At 24.0% G+C, this 19033-nt stretch overlaps 4 protein-coding genes and 1 non-coding gene across 9 annotated transcripts; 2 read left to right on the top strand and 3 right to left on the bottom strand.

Moving 5' to 3' along the window:
- Window positions 1-5592: 5592 nt before the first annotated feature.
- On the bottom strand, window positions 5593-6393 carry LOC113219403 (thioredoxin domain-containing protein 12-like). The gene is made up of 2 exons (XM_026446256.1): window positions 6125-6393; window positions 5593-5917 (listed from the first exon to the last, which is right to left on the bottom strand). Exons 1-2 carry the CDS (start codon window positions 6391-6393, stop codon window positions 5593-5595), a joined length of 594 nt encoding a protein of 197 aa, XP_026302041.1.
- A 315-nt stretch (window positions 6394-6708) lies between these two features.
- Window positions 6709-10976, top strand: LOC409860 (GPI ethanolamine phosphate transferase 3). 3 transcript variants are annotated; one of them, XM_006570002.3, is made up of 5 exons: window positions 6733-6924; window positions 7028-9556; window positions 9633-9803; window positions 9873-10093; window positions 10359-10975. In XM_006570002.3, exons 2-5 carry the CDS (start codon window positions 7042-7044, stop codon window positions 10551-10553), a joined length of 3102 nt encoding a protein of 1033 aa, XP_006570065.1. In that variant the 5' UTR covers window positions 6733-6924; window positions 7028-7041; the 3' UTR covers window positions 10554-10975. The 3 variants fall into 3 exon arrangements, with proteins under 3 accessions (XP_393350.4, XP_026297320.1, XP_006570065.1); XM_393350.7 differs by having other exon boundaries at window positions 6709-9556; window positions 10359-10976; XM_026441535.1 differs by having other exon boundaries at window positions 6709-9556; window positions 10337-10443.
- Mir3770 (microRNA 3770) lies at window positions 10841-10933 on the bottom strand. Its single transcript, NR_039465.1, has one exon. It is a non-coding gene; the product is annotated as a microRNA 3770 (primary transcript).
- Window positions 10977-11123: 147 nt separating the features above from the next.
- On the bottom strand, window positions 11124-13782 carry LOC726722. The gene is made up of 3 exons (XM_026441539.1): window positions 13504-13782; window positions 11690-13368; window positions 11124-11366 (listed from the first exon to the last, which is right to left on the bottom strand). The coding sequence occupies exons 1-3, from the start codon at window positions 13613-13615 to the stop codon at window positions 11271-11273; spliced, it is 1887 nt and encodes a 628-aa protein (XP_026297324.1). The 5' UTR covers window positions 13616-13782; the 3' UTR covers window positions 11124-11270.
- Window positions 13783-15973: 2191 nt separating this feature from the next.
- LOC100577197 lies at window positions 15974-17810 on the top strand. 3 transcript variants are annotated; one of them, XM_026444429.1, is made up of 5 exons: window positions 15974-16033; window positions 16103-16208; window positions 17118-17230; window positions 17323-17351; window positions 17429-17810. In XM_026444429.1, exons 1-5 carry the CDS (start codon window positions 15980-15982, stop codon window positions 17616-17618), a joined length of 492 nt encoding a protein of 163 aa, XP_026300214.1. In that variant the 5' UTR covers window positions 15974-15979; the 3' UTR covers window positions 17619-17810. The 3 variants fall into 3 exon arrangements, with proteins under 3 accessions (XP_026300214.1, XP_026300209.1, XP_026300198.1); XM_026444424.1 differs by having other exon boundaries at window positions 16986-17230; window positions 17468-17810; XM_026444413.1 differs by having other exon boundaries at window positions 16986-17230.
- Window positions 17811-19033: the final 1223 nt, after the last annotated feature.

The following is a 19033-nucleotide window of genomic DNA, read 5'->3' as shown; positions in this document are numbered from 1 at the left end:
CTCTCTTTTTCTTCTCTTTCCTTTTTTTTTATTTTTCTTTTCCAATTCATTTTTTCCTTTTTTAGATCCATCGAATCCCACACAAGCACACAGGCCACAACGTCATAGCGACGAGCCTTTCTTGAATCATATTCCACAATGAGGTTTCAATAGGGGAAGCCCTATTGTCGTTCACCAATGGCGACCGATTTTATAGTGATCTAATGTACAGATGTTATTTACCCCGCAATGAGAATGGAATAAAAGCATTCTATGTATTAAGCATTCTCTGATTTGGATCCTGTATATCTCCTGCTTACCGAACCTATTGCAATCCATCCACAGACGTACTACAATAATACATGCTCAGGCCACGTATCGTGCACAATGGCACTATTACTCTTTTGACTTAGTCATGCGAACAAAAGTAACTATATCGGTATATTTTTCGAAGAAACCGGTATTTACATTTAAATAATGATTATACATAATACGTACGTATAACTGGCTGTGTCACGTTACACGTAATCCGGTATTAAAATTTGAAAATATGAACTATTAGAAAGTAATATCTGTAGTAATTTAAGATTCCTTTTTATATTTTTTTAATATAAATATTTTCAAAGAGTATTAAAATTAAATGATCTATATTATTACAAATTATAGAAAATATAAGTAAAAGAAATCACTGTTATATTATAGATATTTAATCAAAATTGAATTACTATAATTATAGAATTACTATATATATTTTTTTAATTAATTAATATATCTACTTGGAAAAATATTATAAAAAATTCTCTTTGTTTTTCCTTTTTTTTATTTTTTATTTCTTTTTCTTTTTTTTTCTAACATTTGCAACACATTGACACGCAGCACAGCAATGTTGCGTTGCTGAAGAAAAACGACGGCATATCGATAAATAAATAGCTTATTTATAGAACATACGTTTATTTTCAAGTGTACGTCATCACATCGGTCGTAGAATAGAAAATTGGTATAAAACGAAAGTAATGCGTTTGACCGTGCACACTAGAGTGAATGGCACGTTTCAGGGCGGTTACGAACCGATTAATTCAACTCGTGCGTCATTAGTGAGAACGCAATGACGGTTTGAGCAACATTAAAAGCCCGCACGTGAAGCGGTATTCGTCGATACCGTTGATATATGTACACCGACACGGACCATTTTTTACTCTGGCATATCAGCCACTCAAAGCGTACGTACGCGCCGATGGATAAATCAATAAACCAATAGCTATGGTAATGCACACCTGCTTTTAAAGTATCAGCCCCTCCTCGCGTTCCCGTTTACACGATCCATACAATTATAAGTTGAATTCAGGATTTTATGCTTCCGCGAATTATTACAAAATTGCGCCGCGTAAAAACATTGTAGGCGTAAATTAATCAAGGAGTGCAAAATAAATTAAGTTATTAATTATACAATCATATTTGAAGAATAATATTTGTAAATCCGAATTCATCACACTTTATGAATTTTTAATCGGTTAAATAGATGGGTAAAGCTATTAGATCTGTAATTAATACTTAATATGATCATCTTTTTATAATAATGTTTAATAAAACGTTCGTGTATATGCATTTGTATCCAGTTTCATATCAAAGATATACGCGATTGAATTTTTTCGATATTAAAAATAAAATAGTTTCTAATAATTTCTTGAAACATTTTGTTATTAATGACGTAAATTACAGTAATAAAAAATTATTTAAAATCTTAGTAAAAATATATTACAGATAACTATAATGTATAAAAATTTTATTACTTAGATTATATATAATGAAAAATCATTTTAATGAAATATTATTGAGAGACAAAATATATTTTTTTAGAAAACGAAAAAAAAGATACTTTCAATTTTATCAATTATCAATTAGAATGGTTTTTTTTTCGAAACAAAAAATATCCTTTTCATTTCACTTCTCTTTATCTGTAAACAAGTAAAGAAACATGATTTCCTCGTCCGCGTTTACATCACACATATATATATATATATATATATCGACAGGTAGAAGTTCATTCACCTACGCAAATATTAGAGATCATGATCAACCTGGTTTTGTACCTGCACTTCTCTTCTCTTTGATACAGCGATCTAATCTCTCTTATCCGATCGAAAGTGATTCGATCTGTGCGATGTTGGCAAACATTGTAACTCGATTCTTGATCTTAATCTCCTGTTTCCCCTAATATAAACAACTTTTCGAAGGGGAAAACTTGGTATAAAACTTATAATTCTTTACCGATTTTTTTTTTTTACCTGCTACCATCGTTAAATCGGATACATCTGGAAACATTGTGAGATCAGGGAGTAAGAATCGTGGGAGAATCTTTGAAAATGTCAATCCCAATCTTAGATGCTTGGAAATCTTTTCTATAATATCTATTGTTATTCTTTTTCAATGTTTCCATCTTTTCTATATAAGAAAGAATAAGAGAAAATTTCCATTTTAACGATCAATGATACAATGTTAGATATTTTTCTTGCGAATAACTCGAAAACGAAAATCGATTGTGTGAGAAGAAAAAAGTTAAACAAAATAAAGTATTTATTTATTAAATTGAACCATAATTCTGTATTAACGGGCTAAAATATTAATGCCTTTAATTCTATTTTCTGAATTATAATTGACCCAGAATCGAAAACAATTACATTTCCCCGATTCCCCGAATTTTTAATTGATAATTTTATTATTAGACTTATCATAATACGATATGAATATTTATAAGTCAATAATATCAAACATGTAAGTAAATATATAAAAATTTGTATTATGTAACAAATAATCACATTATTAATTATTTAACAATTAATTATAATTTCCTCAAAATCAATTGCTAACAAAAATAAATACGATAAAAAGACGATCACATTTAAAACTAATAATAGATGTACCAATTTTGTATAGTTAAAAAAAGACAAAATCCAAAGAGATAAATACATTGGACGAGAAGATAGAGTTATAGACACTTGTACGAAACACGTTTGTATTAAAAAATATATGAGATGTAGATAGAAGAGGGAACGGTGTCAGGGCGACATATGCAGAGGCATATATATTTCGACAGTACAGATAGGGTACGGATGGCATTCAACGCGTCACCGTCGCCGGATGAACCTACGGTCTCGGCCGCGATCTACCGTACGCCGGTGAAATACCGTATGACTTTTTGACGTGCTTTTAACAGATTGAATTGAAAATGGCTTCCATGGTACCGATATATCCGCGAGACCACATCCACACTCTGGAAAACGACTGTACGAATCGACGGACGTGAGAGACGAGATATATAATCTTTTTCCTTCTCTCTCTCTCTCTCACCCTTTCCCTCTTTTCTCTCACTTTCACACCTCGCCGCAACTTTTTCTCCCTTCCTCTTCTCCCTTTTTCCTTCTCGTGCCTCTTCCCTTTTATATATTTAACTCACTTCCTCTCGTCTTTCGGGAAATCGTTCTCCTCGTTTCTCGCTCTTCCGCCCGCGAACCCTATTTCTATTTCTCTCTCTCTTCAATTTTTGCACATTCGCTGATGCGGCACATTGTAAGCTGCGCCGGCGGAAACGACGACGACGACGAGGAGGAGAAGCAGAACTGGACACTCGAATCACGGCTGGACCGGAAAGGAAGAAGAGAAAGAAGAGATGGAGGACCGCGTAAAAATAATGTCCTGGATCATTTTTTAAAACCCCAATCGCAGAGAGAGAGAGAGAGAGAGAGGGACTAGGAGGAGTCGGAACTGCGTACGAGCTGGGGGTTGTGTGGTAGAGGAAAAGAGAGAGAGAGAGAGAAAGAGAGAAAAAAAATAAACGTGACGGACCATGGGTATAGACATCGTCGATATTACGGGGCGCAATAGCACGGGACGACCAACGCCAGATGAAACGGTCAAAGCTAAAAAGCTCTCTCCGCCGAAACGGGCTATATATTATCTGCAACCCTTCAAACACAGAACACACCGAGATCCATATATAACCCATATGCGTACGCTTTTCTATGTACCGTTTCTCTGCCCAGGAATCTGCCGTGCAACCGCAAGTATGGTTTCCAGTCTGTTTTCAATAAACATTGCTATGGTTATAGGAGAAATTATCTATTATCTAAATTCAAATAAAAAAACTTTTTATTTATGCGACTTGTTATTTTATTTTTGTTTCTAGATTTAATAGAATTTCAATTTTTTATGTTTCTCTTTGTTACATAATAGTTACAACTAATTTATAAAACACTTTATCAATAGAAATATATTAATCTAATATTATTTTATTTTATTATTGTTTGATTTGGATAACAACAAATTTTAAATATAGTGAATAGTACAGTATATTTATTCCAAAAAAAAGGAATTATCAGAAAAGAAGGATTAACTATTAATTTTGCATTAACATCTATAAAATGTTTCAAATTATTTATTCCGATCGTTAAAAAATCAAATTTAACTCGTAATTAATTTTATAACTTATTACATTATATGTTTAAATATAAATCATTATTTTTGATTCTATTTTTATAATTAATTATCAACAACAATAATTATACTTATGTATTATGTATTATTTATGTAATATAATTGTATATTTTTTTATATAAATTTGTTTATAAATTGTTTGATAATTTAATCGTAATTGAAAATGTAAAAAATAATTAATTTGTATAAAAAAGAGAAACAATGCAAACAAAATTATATTATATATATAATAGATATATATACTACATATGTGTATCAAGTATAGTCGAAGAGGATGAAATGGGCGTGGTTAGTATCCCCTAGTGAGACAGTACCAACCAATGGCACAGCATTAGGCGATATGGAAACAGTTACAAACGCAAGCGCCGTCAGGATGTAGCTGCTAGCTAGTGATAGGTTGATGTGTAAGAGTATTTAATGTATAAGCGCAGACTCGACATTGGTACCATTGTCCAAAAGGTTACGCCTGCTGCAAACTCGCATTCAGATTGGTTACATGTTAATTCACATAAGAAGTTTTACGACATCTATTCTAATTGTTCATTTTCTTTTCCTTCATTATTAATTTTTCATTTTGAAAATTTATAATTTTTTATTTTATTTGTTAAAATTATAAACAAATTAAATATAATATATAGGATTAAAAAAATATATATATATAAATATATACACTTATATATAAATATATACGTATACTTCTCTACGTCTATTAAATTAAATTTTCATCAATTTATTTCAATTAAATAAAATTAGTTATTTTATTTAAAGTTTATTATAAATAATAATTATGTAAAAAGGACTTAAATTTATTTATTAAATATATTTATTTATTTATTTATAAATTGTAAAAATAAAATGAATATGTTGATATTTAATATTGTTTAATCTTTTTCTTATGAAAAAAATATTTTTTCTATAAAAAAAAATTTCTTTAATGATATTAGATGTTTTAACTAATGTATATAAATAAACATACTTTTTTTGTTTAATTGATTTTTTTTCTTTAGTTGTATGTTATCTTTTCATCTTGTAAAATTTTTTAAATATAAAAAAAATTATTTAATATTTATTACAATAAGTTATTTTTATAAAATTAATAAATTATTGTTTTTTATATTTTAATCAATGTATTAAAGTTGGAATAATAATGTCATTTTCCATGTCACAATTTTCCAAATTTAATAATTGTTCATACTGAAATATTATTGGTAATGGTTCTTTGGAATAATTGTTCAAAACAAGCAGCATAGTATATATAATTTGTGAAGGATTTTTATAAAAAAATTTATATTGTTTGTCTGCATCTGCACATTTATTATAAGCTTCCTGAATGAAGTCGCCATCAGATGTAAAGAATAATATTCTAGGTACATATCCGCCATCTGGCTTAAACTTTTTTTGATTTAAAATTTTATCACTTTCCACATCCGCTTTTATCATTATAAAACTATAATCCAGTAATAAAAAATATTAAATAATTATTAATTAGAAATTTCAATTATTTTTGTTTATTGATCTCGAATTATTATATATTATTTATAAATGAAATATTATTGATTAAATGAAAATATTAAGCATCATTATAGTGTCCTCTAATAATTATAAACTTAATTTTAATTCATTCTTATAATAATTATAATGTTTTAATACATACCGATTGCTAAGATCCATCAAATGTATAGATTTCGAAAATTTCTGTTTTAATTTTTGACAAGAAGGACATTGTACTTTATAGATAAATAAAAATATTGGTTTCTGGACGATCTTAACCTCTTGGAAACCACATTTAAGAGATTTCCATTTGAACAATCGTTCAAAATCAGCTTCATAATTTGAATCTCCATTATTAACAAACTTATTTCCTATATGATTTGCTAAATTGATTAAGTTTAAAATACTGAGATATTTGATGCGATGATTCATATTTTTAAATTTTTCACAATTTTGTTATGCAAATAATAATCGATTTTAAATATCTTCAATTCAAAAGAAAATTTCGATATATCATTATATTATTTATTTTAGAATAATATAGAATATTTTTTAAATAAATGATAAAAAAAAAAGAAATTCATGATCAATTAAATATTATTTTATTTTCTTATATAAATGTAATTCATTATAAAAATTGAAATATCAATTTTATTATATGTCGATATAATACTGTTTTACTAGCATTGCATAAAAATATATTTTCAAAGTGTTTATAAATCATGCCGTCTTGGCGACACTGTAACGTGTTTAAAATTTAGCGCCATATGATTGAACTAAAATTAGTCTTTTATATATCGTATAATATAATTTACATATTTTTTTCTAAAAATATGAATTATTGATTATCTATCTTATCTTATACTTATATTGTTTTTGTCTTATATTTTATTCAAACAAATATTCATATTATTTTTATAATAATGAGACAATGGTGAAGAATAATTTTACATCAAGAAATAGGTTAAGATTATGGAATTGTTCTAATATTACATTATTTTCTAATAACATAAAAAAATAAATCATAAAAAAATGAGTAAACTATGGAATTATTTAATATTTCAAGGATGGATTTCATATATGATGACAGCCAGTTTATTAGTTTTTACGAGTGGCTTTTTGCTGAATCGTATTGTCAGACCAGAACGTGCGGAATGTAAATATTGTACACATTCTGAATGCAACATTCAAGAACTTCTTCAAAAACCCGAAACTGCCGCAATTACATGCCTTAACCGAAAATCACGTGTTGTATTATTAATCATAGATGCCTTAAAATATGATTTTGCATATTGGTATGATAATAATACTTACACTTCATCTTATTATCATAATAAGTTACCAATAATTCATGAATTGTTACAAAATCAACCAATGAATTCACGTTTGTATAAGTTCATAGCAGATCCTCCAACAACAACTATGCAACGATTAAAGGGTCTTACCACAGGTACATTACCTACCTTTATTGATATTGGATCTAACTTTGCTTCTGAAAGCATTAATGAAGATAATATTGTTGATCAAAACATTGCTAAAGGCATTGTTTTTATGGGTGATGATACTTGGACTAATTTATTTCCTGGTAAATTTAAACGTCAGTTTCCATCACCATCCTTTAATGTTTGGGATCTGGATAGTGTTGATAAAGATGTTAGATATCGTATATTTTTTGAAATGAAGAAGAAAGATTGGTCTCTTCTTATAGCACATGTTCTTGGAATTGATCATTGTGGACATAAACATGGTGCTAATCATCCTGAAATGAGTAGAAAATTAAATGATACAAATACTCTTATAAAAGAAATCATTAAATCTTTAGAAGAAGATACAGTACTTTTTGTTGTTGGTGATCATGGAATGACAGAAAGCGGTGATCATGGTGGTGATAGCAACAATGAAATTGAAGCTGCCATGTTTGTTTATTCTATGATTCCTCTTTTAAAATATGATCTATCTAATAATATTGTAAACCAAATTGATCTTGTTCCTACATTGGCATCAATTCTTGGAATACCTATACCATTTTCAAATTTAGGATCTATTATAATTAATTCAATACCTAGTTCAACAAAAAATGGAAAATTAGAAGATGATTTATGGTATTTATTACATTCATTGTGGAGGAATATTGCACAGACAAAAAAATATATAAATGTATATTCTGCAGATAATTATCTATTTTCTAATGAACAACTTCAAAATTTGGAACATATGTATAATTATCTATTCAATCAGATTAAAAGCATAACTACTATTGAGGAATTTGAATCTTTTATTATAAATAGTCAAAATTACTTCAAACTTCTTAAAAATACATGTTCTGAAGTTTGGGTTCAATTTGATTTTAGTTTAATGTCAAAAGGTTTATTTTTAATGTTTTGTACTTTGTTTTTTTTTTATCTCATTATTAGCATTCCAGAAAATCGTATGTCTAAAATATTTCAATCATCATTTTTACAATATTCTATTTTAGTAAATTTAATTACTGCATTAATAATTAGTTTTTTATTTTTCTTTAGTCTTTTAGAAGAATTAAAAAATACTATTTTATTTATGACTAGTATAATATCTATAATATTATTAGCTATGTTAATTATTAAAAATTGGGATGTAATTTCATTAAAATTATATGATTATCGAAAATTAAAAAAAATAATGTATGTTACAAGAATAATACTTCTTTTCACAATATGTAATTTATTTTCTAATAGCTATATTATTGAAGAAGGCAGTATGTTATCTTTTTTAGTTGTTACACTTTTTTGGCTTTTTGTGTTTAATTTAAAAAGAAAAGATATGAATGAAAATATAGAAAGAAAAACAAAACCATTTTTAAAATCACAGACAAAATCAAATTTGAAAATAATTATAATAGTTACTGGTTTAATAGCATGTATTTCTATACGATTATCTTATTGTTATTGGCGTTGTAGAGAAGAACAACAATATATATGTTCTACATTTGTAATTGGCAAAACAGGTTCTATAACATCAGACAATTTACTTATTGTCACCTTAATTATACTTGCATTATATATTACAATAATAAGATTATGGTTAAAAAATTGTGGAAATCTTTCTGGTTTCTCTCCCAGTGTTTTGGTAGGACAATATTGTCCTGTTATAATTGGTATTTGTATGGGTTGTTTCTGGATTCTTCAAAGATTACCAAAATTTCTTAAAATAAAATTTACATTATCTTGGCAAATAAATATGTTGCCTAATATAGTATATGCATTGAGTCTGTTTGCAATTTTTGTACTATATTATCGTCCACTCAGTATATTTCTACTACCAAACAAAAAGGAATCAATTAATATATATCATGATGAAAATATAGTACCACGATTATTTAAGAAAATAAAGGAATCAATTTATTGCAAAAATGTAGAAATAAATCAAACACCAATTGTTTATGGTTTGAGCACTGCATATAGTGCCACATTTATCTCATTAAGTCTATTTCTTATGTTGTTATATTCTTTATTATTAGGAGATATATTATCACCTAGTACCTTTTTAATGTTTATATGTTGTGCCTCTGTTTTGGGTTTATTGGCAATAGAAAGACATAGAAATGCTAATAATATATGTAAGTATTTTGATATATATATAATAAATAATTTAATTTATATATTATATTCTTAATATTATAATTTTAAAAACAGCTGAACTTGTAGAAGTACCTACTCCTATACTATTGTGTTGGTTTTTAATAGCAGAATATTTCTTTTATGGAACTGGACATCAACCAACTTTTCCCACTATTCATTGGGATGCTGCTTTTGTTGGAACAGGTGGACATTTCTATGGAACATTTTTTGCAGCAATTTTGATAGGTAACATTTTTAATTATTTTAAAATTATTTACAAGAATTTCAATATAACTTTTATAAATAATATTACAGGAATAAATACATTTGGATCACATATTATATTAGGTGCAACATTACCATTATTAGTTATTGTACCATTTACTTTCTATCTTGTATTTCCGAACTTAGCTAAAGCAAAATTTTCGGAAAATGATATGAAAAGAGGAGAATTATTGTTATTTGAGCAAGATTCTATGTTTCATGCTGCTATCTTCTCAGTTGCAGGAAAATATATACTTCTTCATGCAATCAGAGTAAGTAATATTTTTGATATTTTAGATCTATTAATATTATAAGAATAATATAAAATTAAATATATATATTTATATATTAAATATAAATAAATATATATATAATAAAATATAAATATTATAAATATTATAAAAAAAAATAATTTGAAATTTAAAAATTATTTTTAATAAACTTATATATATATATATATATATATTTTATTATATTTTATATAATTTTACTATTAATTAAATTTCTAAAACTAGATGTAAAAATTACATATTATAGACATTCAGCAGTATGCTTGCTACAACGATTCATTGTCGACATTTAATGGTTTGGAAAATCTTTGCACCGAAATTAATATTTGAAGGCTTGGGATTATTGGTAACCTTAAGCAGTGTGCTAGCATCTTTCTATATGGTGTTTAGAATTGATCAACAAATGGAACATCTTATATCCAGAATGACAAAAGGCAGATGATAAAAAGATAAAATTTTTTGATACAAGATATAATTAATATAACATGAAATATCAAAAATTAAAATAAGATAAAACAAGAAAAATATGCAATAATTGATTTCTTTTAATTTCAAACAAATTTTTATCAAGGAAAAATAAATTAAACATTCAATTTAATACAAGTACTGTCATTTTTATAATTTTATATAAAAAATAGATAAAAATGTAGTTAATACAAAAATTAAATTGAACATAAGAATAAAATATCCTTCATTTCTTTAAAAATCAATCATTAATATTGGTGTTTCCTAACACACTAACACTATCCTGCTTACAATGCATTGCTGATTATAGAAAAACAAAACAACGCACTTGATGCAGGATTGCGTCCATGTGCGTTGATAATTATTTAATTGTTGCCATGTTATACATTATTTTATATATTATATACATATAATATATATTATAAACAATAATAGAAAATTTAATAAAAAAATATGTTTTCAAGAAAGCTTTTTCTAATAAAAAAATAAAATAGTAAATAATAATAGTAAATAAAACTTTTCAAATTAATACTCTTTTTCTAATAGATGGTTTAGCATATACTTTGCAAAATATACTTTATTAAAAGATATCAAATATACACGTTATATATAGTAATTATATGTAAAAAAAAGATGATTAATTAAAAGAAAAAAGATTGTGATTGTAACAGATCATAGAAATATTCCTACTAGATTAATAATGATTATGATGTTGATATCTTCGATATTTATTTTTCAGATATTTCATCCAGTTGACCCATTTATCTATGTCCTCATAATTATTGATATCCTACAACAAATAAACATGTTCACTATATTCATAATATATAAATTACATATTTAATATTCGTAATTATTATTTTGAAAATGCATTTGCATTTTAGATAATACAGACATTTGTATCTGAAAACAAATGAAATTATATGTATAAAATATTTTATTATTATTTATTTTACAATGATACAAATATATTTATAATATTTTTTAATATTACAAATTATTATTAATTATTATAGTTATATATTTTATTATATACAGTATATAAATCTATAAAATATAGATTCAAAATATATTAGATTTTTAATTAAATTTTTTAACTATTTAAGTACTTACAAATAATTTGATTTCTTCGCCTTGATGTTCAGATGTAGATTGTCCATCTGTTTGTACTGATTCTATAGAATCAATTGGCAAACTTTGATATCCTTGGTGTATTTGCATCTTAACTGAACGTGTTTGTTTTTGATTGAAATTATTTTTTTCGTTCATTAAAGATTCACTTTTAATTTCTTGTTTTATATTTGCTATATTTTTAGGATAAGAAATCCAAAATGGTGAATTTTTTAACAATGTTCGAACCATTTTTGATCCAAATTTATCAAAACTTGGAATATATGAAACAGGCATGCCATAATCTAATGTATCTAATTTATATTTAATAGCATCCAATAAACTCATATTAATAGGCATACTACTAGAAAAAACATCATTAATTATTGGATAATTAGCATTAAAAAATCTTTCAGGAGATATGATTTTAGTTTTTATTACATTTTGAATTTCCAAAGTAATATTTTTTTGTAAATTTGTTAGCATATCAAATACTTGACTCAAAATAGCCATTTTTTGCTGGAAAGGAAATACTCCATTAATTAATGATTTTGACCATGAACTAGGATCAAATGATTTGAAGGATTTTGTTGGTGATGTTATAGATTTTTCATAAGAAATTAAATCATTCATTGTTGTTATCATATTACTTTTTAAATCACTCAATTCAGATAATATGCTATTAACAATAGAATCTTTAGCTGCATTAATCGATGACAAATCTTCAACAGATCTTGCTATTTTTACTTGTGTATTATCTTTATCAGATATAATAGATCTTGCCACATTTTTAACATTCATATTATCATCATTAAATGTCATAGTTTTATTTAGTTTTAAATTTTCAAATAACTTATTTAGAAATTCTGTTACTTTTTCATTATACACTATTGGATTTGGTATTCCTGATGGTAGCCAAAAATCTGAAGGTACAATAGTATTTTTTGTTGTTGGAGCTTCGGTTGAAGTTAGTGATGGTGTAATAGCAATATTTTTAAACAAATTATCTAAGAAAGCAGATTTTTTTATTATAAACATAGATGGATCTACCATAGGACCAATTAAATCATATGGTTCAAACATTTCTGATAAATATTGTTTTGGTACTGTTGCACTTTCTATCTTTTTTATGTTTATATCTTCTTCTGGTTCTTCAAAAATTGGAGCAAGAGTGGGAGAAAGAGATGGAAATCCCAAACCTTTTGTCTCTGATTTATTATTATTCATAATTGATTTAAGATTTGCTACAGAAGACTTATCTATACTTCTTTTTTTATGTGAAAAGTCATTCTTCATACTGTAGTCAGGTAAAGTATTTAAGTTTGAAAATTGAGATATAGATTCAAACTTAGAATTCATAGGATCAAAAGATTTAGAATTAAAAGGATTAAAAATTCCACGTTTATATAAATGAGTATCATCATCTACATTATTTTTACCTAATAATTGTGATTTATCAACTGTACTATATATAGATGATCCACTTATAGCATATGGTATAAATGATTTAAAACTCATAGGATAAGCAGATCCTAAATTACCAAATAAATTGGTCAATAAATCTGTCTTCTTTGAAATCATTATTTTAGGATCAACAAATTTTGGAAAAAAAGGAGATTTTGATATATAAGGTACTGTTATAGTATCCATTTCTGATATTGGTCCAAGAGCTCTTGCATAAACTAGAAACATATTTTTATATGAAAATTATATAAAGTATGAATAAAATAATATAAAATATTAAAATTTCAATCTAATAATAGAAATTATAATTTTAAAATTATTTTCAATATTAAATAATTTATATTATATATTACCAGGTTTTGGAGTTATGTTTATCCATGGTGATCTTGTAGAAATTTTAAAAGCTGCACTAACTCTTAAAAATATCAAAGAAGAAAGAAGTATCAGATCTTTTGGCAAAATCATTTTGTGCCAATTTATTATTTAACTACATTCAGTTATCGCTTTTATAGTAATGGTCAGATAATAATACTTGCAAAGCTCTTAAGATTATTAGCATAGAATTAATATTCTCATTATAAAATAATCCATGACATACAGAACATACACTTGTGTTTCATGTCATTTCATATCAATACAATTCTTTTATATTACATTGTAAAATAATTTTTTTTATTTCTGTTATCATTTTTTTATCATTGTATTTAAATAGTTAAATATTTTTATGAAAGAAATATTTAGAAAAAAAAATAAATTCGAATAAAAATTCATATAAAAAAATAATAGAAAATAAAATAATATAAAATATAAAAATTTATTTTAACTTTGATTTACATTTATTAATTTTATTAACTTTATTATACATTATAATCAATTATTTATATATTAAATAAAATAATTATTTTATTATTTTTTATTTACTGAATATAAAAACACAGACTGGCTTTTCTTTCTAAATTATAATCCGATTTCAATCGACTTGTAAACGAACTTGCGAGAAATATGTTATTCATTTGTTGACAATAATATATCAAAGCAGCTGTTTTCATTATTTAATTACCAATTAATTGTATTAATATCAAAGAAAGCTGTCACTTTATAGAAAAACATTTATATTGAAATGGAAATAAAAGGTTCTTCTGATAGTAAGTAAAGAAAAATATTTTTTTTTTTATTTATAATGTAATATTGTAATATTTGAAATAATAATATAATATATATATATCACACATTATATATTATATATTATACGTTATATATTATATATTATATATTATATATAATATATAATATATAAATATTATATATTATATTATATATATATTATATATTATATATTATATATATATTATATATTATATATTATATATATATAATTAACTACATATACATATACAATAGAGAAATGACATAAACTAAATCGAAAACGCGCTAAAACTTTTGAATTAGCTAACTAAACAATTAATTTTTTATTTTAGCAGTTATGGAAAATAAGAACATTACAATAAATAATACTTCTACATTTCCATGGACTTCTTTACAACAAAATTTAAAGGATACAAACGTTATTAATGCAATAAATCAATTTCTAAATATGTATCATCCTGATGATGGTATAATTGCATATGAACGTGTATTAAAAGCTCTACTGATTTTATCTGAAAATTTGGATAGCAATATACAACAACAAATAATCTCTATAATACCATTACCAAAAGGTGTATCAAATGATAAAATAAAAAATCTAATATATAAAATTACTGAACTAAGTAAAACATCTAACACCAAATCTTTATATCAAAAGTATGATTTTCATTAAACCACTTCTTGATATTTTTGATAGAATATAATAATAATTTTCTTCCTTTTAAGAGTTACTGCAATTTCCAAAGAACCTAATATAGAAATATTGGACAAAAACTCAGAAATCCATTTAAATCAAAATATTTTGATTGATACATCTCAAAATTTTGAATTAAATGAAAAGTTTATGTCTTCAGTACCTGAAGTATTCAAAGGTTTTCCACCTAATGAAATTTCAACAATTCATAATCATGTGAATTATATGTATGATACATTAAATTATAATATTCCATGTATAAAATCTCATGTTACTAGTAAACAAAATCTTTCATCAAATATTAATGAACCAGAAGAATCATTAAAACTTCAATCAAAATTAAAATGGAGTTATACTCCTCATCTTCTATATGAAAGTAATCTTTATCAAAATTCTACATCTGACTATCAAGAATTTTTTAAATCAATGGATGATAAATATTTTCAATTGTCTATTGATCAGTTTAATAATTGGAATCAATGTAATGTAACTAATGTGTCTCATGCATTACATCAGGTTTATGACAATTATTATATTATTTACTATAGTAAATTATATATAAATTATATATATATACATGTATATATATATATATATATATATATATATATATATATATATATACAATATTATATTTATATCACATATATATATTATAATATTGTATTTAGAAATATTTTTAATTTTGTTATCCAAAAATAAAAACTAAAAAAATCATATTACAGGATACTATATGTTTAAAAAAATTATATAAAAATAATATAGTTTCAAATAAACAGAATAAAAATAAAATCTCAAATTTAGAAATATATGACAATAGATATGAAGAAACAGGAACAAATTGCAAAATTTTACATAATGTAGAAGATACAAAAAACATAAAAAAATATAGTAAATTAAATAAGAATAGATTTTGTAATATGGAAATACAAAATCATTTTAAACAAGAATTAAAAGATGAACAAGCAATTCAGGAAGATATATATAAAATGGATATTGTATATAGTGAAGAAAAAATTAAAGATACAATAATAAATATACAGGTAAAGAAAATTCATATTTGTAATAATTATTTTAATAGTTCATAACAATTTCTATAAACAATATTACAGACATTAAAAGAAGATAATTTTTTAATGGATAACTTTAGAGCACACAAAAAACTTAAAACAAGCTTGCAGAATTTTTTAAAACGTGTAGAACAGGAAACTTCGATCGGTAAAATTATTTTTATATTTATTAATTATTAACATATTTCAATTCAATGTATACAAATATTATAAACATTTTTTACATATACAGAATTTCCAATATTGTCTCAGACCAAACCTTTGTATGTTATTCCTTCTATATCCAATTTTTGCAAGTTTTTAAATCAAGAAAACCTGGAAAACAATAATCAGTTAGATATTTTGAGCAATAACATAAATAGTTATAAAAATATAAATATACTAGAAAATACAAAAAAAAATATTAAAAAAAAATCCTCAGAATCATTTCATATTTATTCAAAATCAGATCAATTAAAACTGCTTCATAAAAGTATAAATAATATAGTTAATGAAACAAAAACAATAGAATGTGAAAAAAAGAACTACATAGAAAATTTACTATACAAGTACCATTAAAGTTGCTCTGTAAATTTAATATTTTTTGATTATGATCAGCAAATTTACTTAACAAAATTATTTATGTACAGATCTTCACTGAAGCAAACAAAACAAAAAAGTTTAAATACTTTACAACAAACTGCATCTATTACAGAGCTGATTACATTTAAAAAACAGTACTATGATACATTATTAAATATTCAGAAAGCCAAGAGTTTGTTATAATTGTTATAATTTTTTTAATGCTTTTATAAGCATATAAAATTATATATATATATATATATGTATATATATATATATATATATGTATGTATATATATATATATATATATATATATATATGTACATATATATGTATATGTATATATACATATCTATTTTTTAGTGGCAGTGGCAAATTCTTTGGCAATATCATCTGTAGAAAATTTTACCAAATATGATCCATATTATTCCAACCATTCATATCAACAAGAATTATTGCAATATGAACCATTAATTATAAATCCACAATTTGCAGTACATACTATGGCACAATCTGAATTATCAAATATATATAATACTTCATGTGCATGGATGAGATTTAACAATTGGAAGCATCTTACTATGAAACAGTTAAGACATCCACAACAAGTGAGACATAATTAAACATTAAATATTTAATTATTTAAACATATAAATATTTATGATTATTTAATTATTTTATTCAATTTATCTTCTTTTAGTTTCCATTTCAAATTTCAAGAAACAAAAAGTAAGTTTCTTAATTATATATTCATTATTATAATGTATTTTATTTTTTGTTCTTCCTTATATAATTCTTTGTACTAGATGCTATATTTTATCATTTTTTCATTCCTATGCTAAAAGGAATTCTATACTACATTATGTAAAAACAATGGATATTCAATGTTTTGCACAAGATAAAAACAAACAAATGAAACAAAGTATACAACGTAAAAAGTTAGAAGACATAGTTGGAAAATTAAAAGAAATAGAAAGCAGTAACATGAATAATTAAAAAAATTATTACTGGTCCCTATGAAGTTTTCAATTTTTCAAAAAATACGTTAATCTCTATAAATAAAGTATACTTTATTGCACTGTGCATATTTATGCATATCTATCTAAATAAATAATTATAAATAATAATTATAAAAAATAGATCATAACAGTATATGCAAAAAGATTTCAAAATTATATCTACTACAGAAAATTTCTTAAATAATATAAATATTATAATAAAATATTAATAGAATCAAAATTGAATCAAAATACATGTAAAATAAAGTTTCTCATTCTTTCATTTATCTCGCACCAGTCTCAATTAATAAAATATTGATATTTTCATATGTGTACATGTATTTATATATATTCAAATATGATTATACATGTATACATATTCTATGATTTTTTTGGCACTGGTAAAAGATAATAATTTAGAGTTTTAGATTAATCGCGAATATTTTTAATAATCTTATTTGTTATATAACAATTTCCTTTGTTTAATTGAAGAATTTTATATCTTGTTAACGCCAATCAATTCTTAATAATATAGTAACTAATAAATATTAACATATTTCATTTTAATTAACATAGAACAATGTTTTTGCTAATTAACATTTTATAGTATGTTTTATAATTAACATATAATATATGCATTTATGAATTTTGCATAATTTATACTGTATAACAATTATTATTTCTAAATGTACAAAATAATTTTTAAAAGAATAAATCATAATAATAACTTTAATATTTTATATAGATCATTAAATGTTATTGTCCAGAATAATCACTATAAAATATGAGAAATTACCAAAGAGTTAATATGTAATATAACTCTTGGTAATTTCATCAGCCATATATATCAACTCACATCTTTTCTCATTTCAAAAAATGTTCAATATGTTTATTTTCATAATGAGTTTATAATAAAAATATTATTATATACTCATATTTATTATTAGCAGTATTGACAACATCATTTTAAAATACAGAAATGAATCTTCACATAAACAATATTCTCAATACATAGTATTAATTGCAAAACATCCAAATTTACAATAATTGATTTTTTGGTTCTAATAATTCTCACATTTTATTTTTGATATTATTAAACAAATTAAAAATTAGGCCAAAAAATTCTTGTGTCATGTAGTTCATGTATCTCTTTTGGATTGTCTTTATTTGTTATTCATTAAGAATAAGATAAATGTGCATAAGCAAATTTTATTATTAAATTATTTTGTTCCAAATATTTTTTATCTTATTTAAATGTAATGCAATTGAATAAATTTATTATAGATAATGTAAATTTTTGATTCTCTGCATTAAATTAAATCCTTCAGATAATAAAAATTTCAGAATTTAAAATAAAATATGCTTTATTTTATAAACAAATAGCATCTCAAATTAAAAATATTTTATTAGAGC

Source organism: Apis mellifera, linkage group LG1 (assembly GCF_003254395.2).
Source record: "Apis mellifera strain DH4 linkage group LG1, Amel_HAv3.1, whole genome shotgun sequence".
In the NCBI taxonomy this organism is placed as follows: Eukaryota; Metazoa; Arthropoda; class Insecta; order Hymenoptera; family Apidae; genus Apis; species Apis mellifera.
The sequence above is the reverse complement of the archived record's forward strand: the minus strand, read 5'-3'. Positions and strand labels throughout refer to the sequence as shown.

Coding starts and splice junctions, on each gene's coding strand:
- LOC113219403 (XM_026446256.1), bottom strand. CDS start 6,393: ATGAATCATCGCATCAAATATCTCAGTATTTTAAACTTAATCAATTTA. Junction 5,918..6,124: donor TTGATGGATCTTAGCAATCG/GTATGTATTAAA, acceptor ACTGGATTATAG/TTTTATAATGATAAAAGCGG.
- LOC409860 (XM_393350.7), top strand. CDS start 6,994: ATGAGTAAACTATGGAATTATTTAATATTTCAAGGATGGATTTCATAT. Junction 9,557..9,632: donor TAGAAATGCTAATAATATAT/GTAAGTATTTTG, acceptor TTTTAAAAACAG/CTGAACTTGTAGAAGTACCT. Junction 10,094..10,358: donor TACTTCTTCATGCAATCAGA/GTAAGTAATATT, acceptor TACATATTATAG/ACATTCAGCAGTATGCTTGC.
- LOC726722 (XM_026441539.1), bottom strand. CDS start 13,615: ATGATTTTGCCAAAAGATCTGATACTTCTTTCTTCTTTGATATTTTTA. Junction 13,369..13,503: donor AAACATAACTCCAAAACCTG/GTAATATATAAT, acceptor ATATGTTTCTAG/TTTATGCAAGAGCTCTTGGA. Junction 11,367..11,689: donor GCGAAGAAATCAAATTATTT/GTAAGTACTTAA, acceptor TATTTGTTGTAG/GATATCAATAATTATGAGGA.
- LOC100577197 (XM_026444413.1), top strand. CDS start 15,980: ATGGATATTGTATATAGTGAAGAAAAAATTAAAGATACAATAATAAAT. Junction 17,231..17,322: donor AGTTAAGACATCCACAACAA/GTGAGACATAAT, acceptor ATCTTCTTTTAG/TTTCCATTTCAAATTTCAAG. Junction 17,352..17,428: donor CAAATTTCAAGAAACAAAAA/GTAAGTTTCTTA, acceptor TCTTTGTACTAG/ATGCTATATTTTATCATTTT.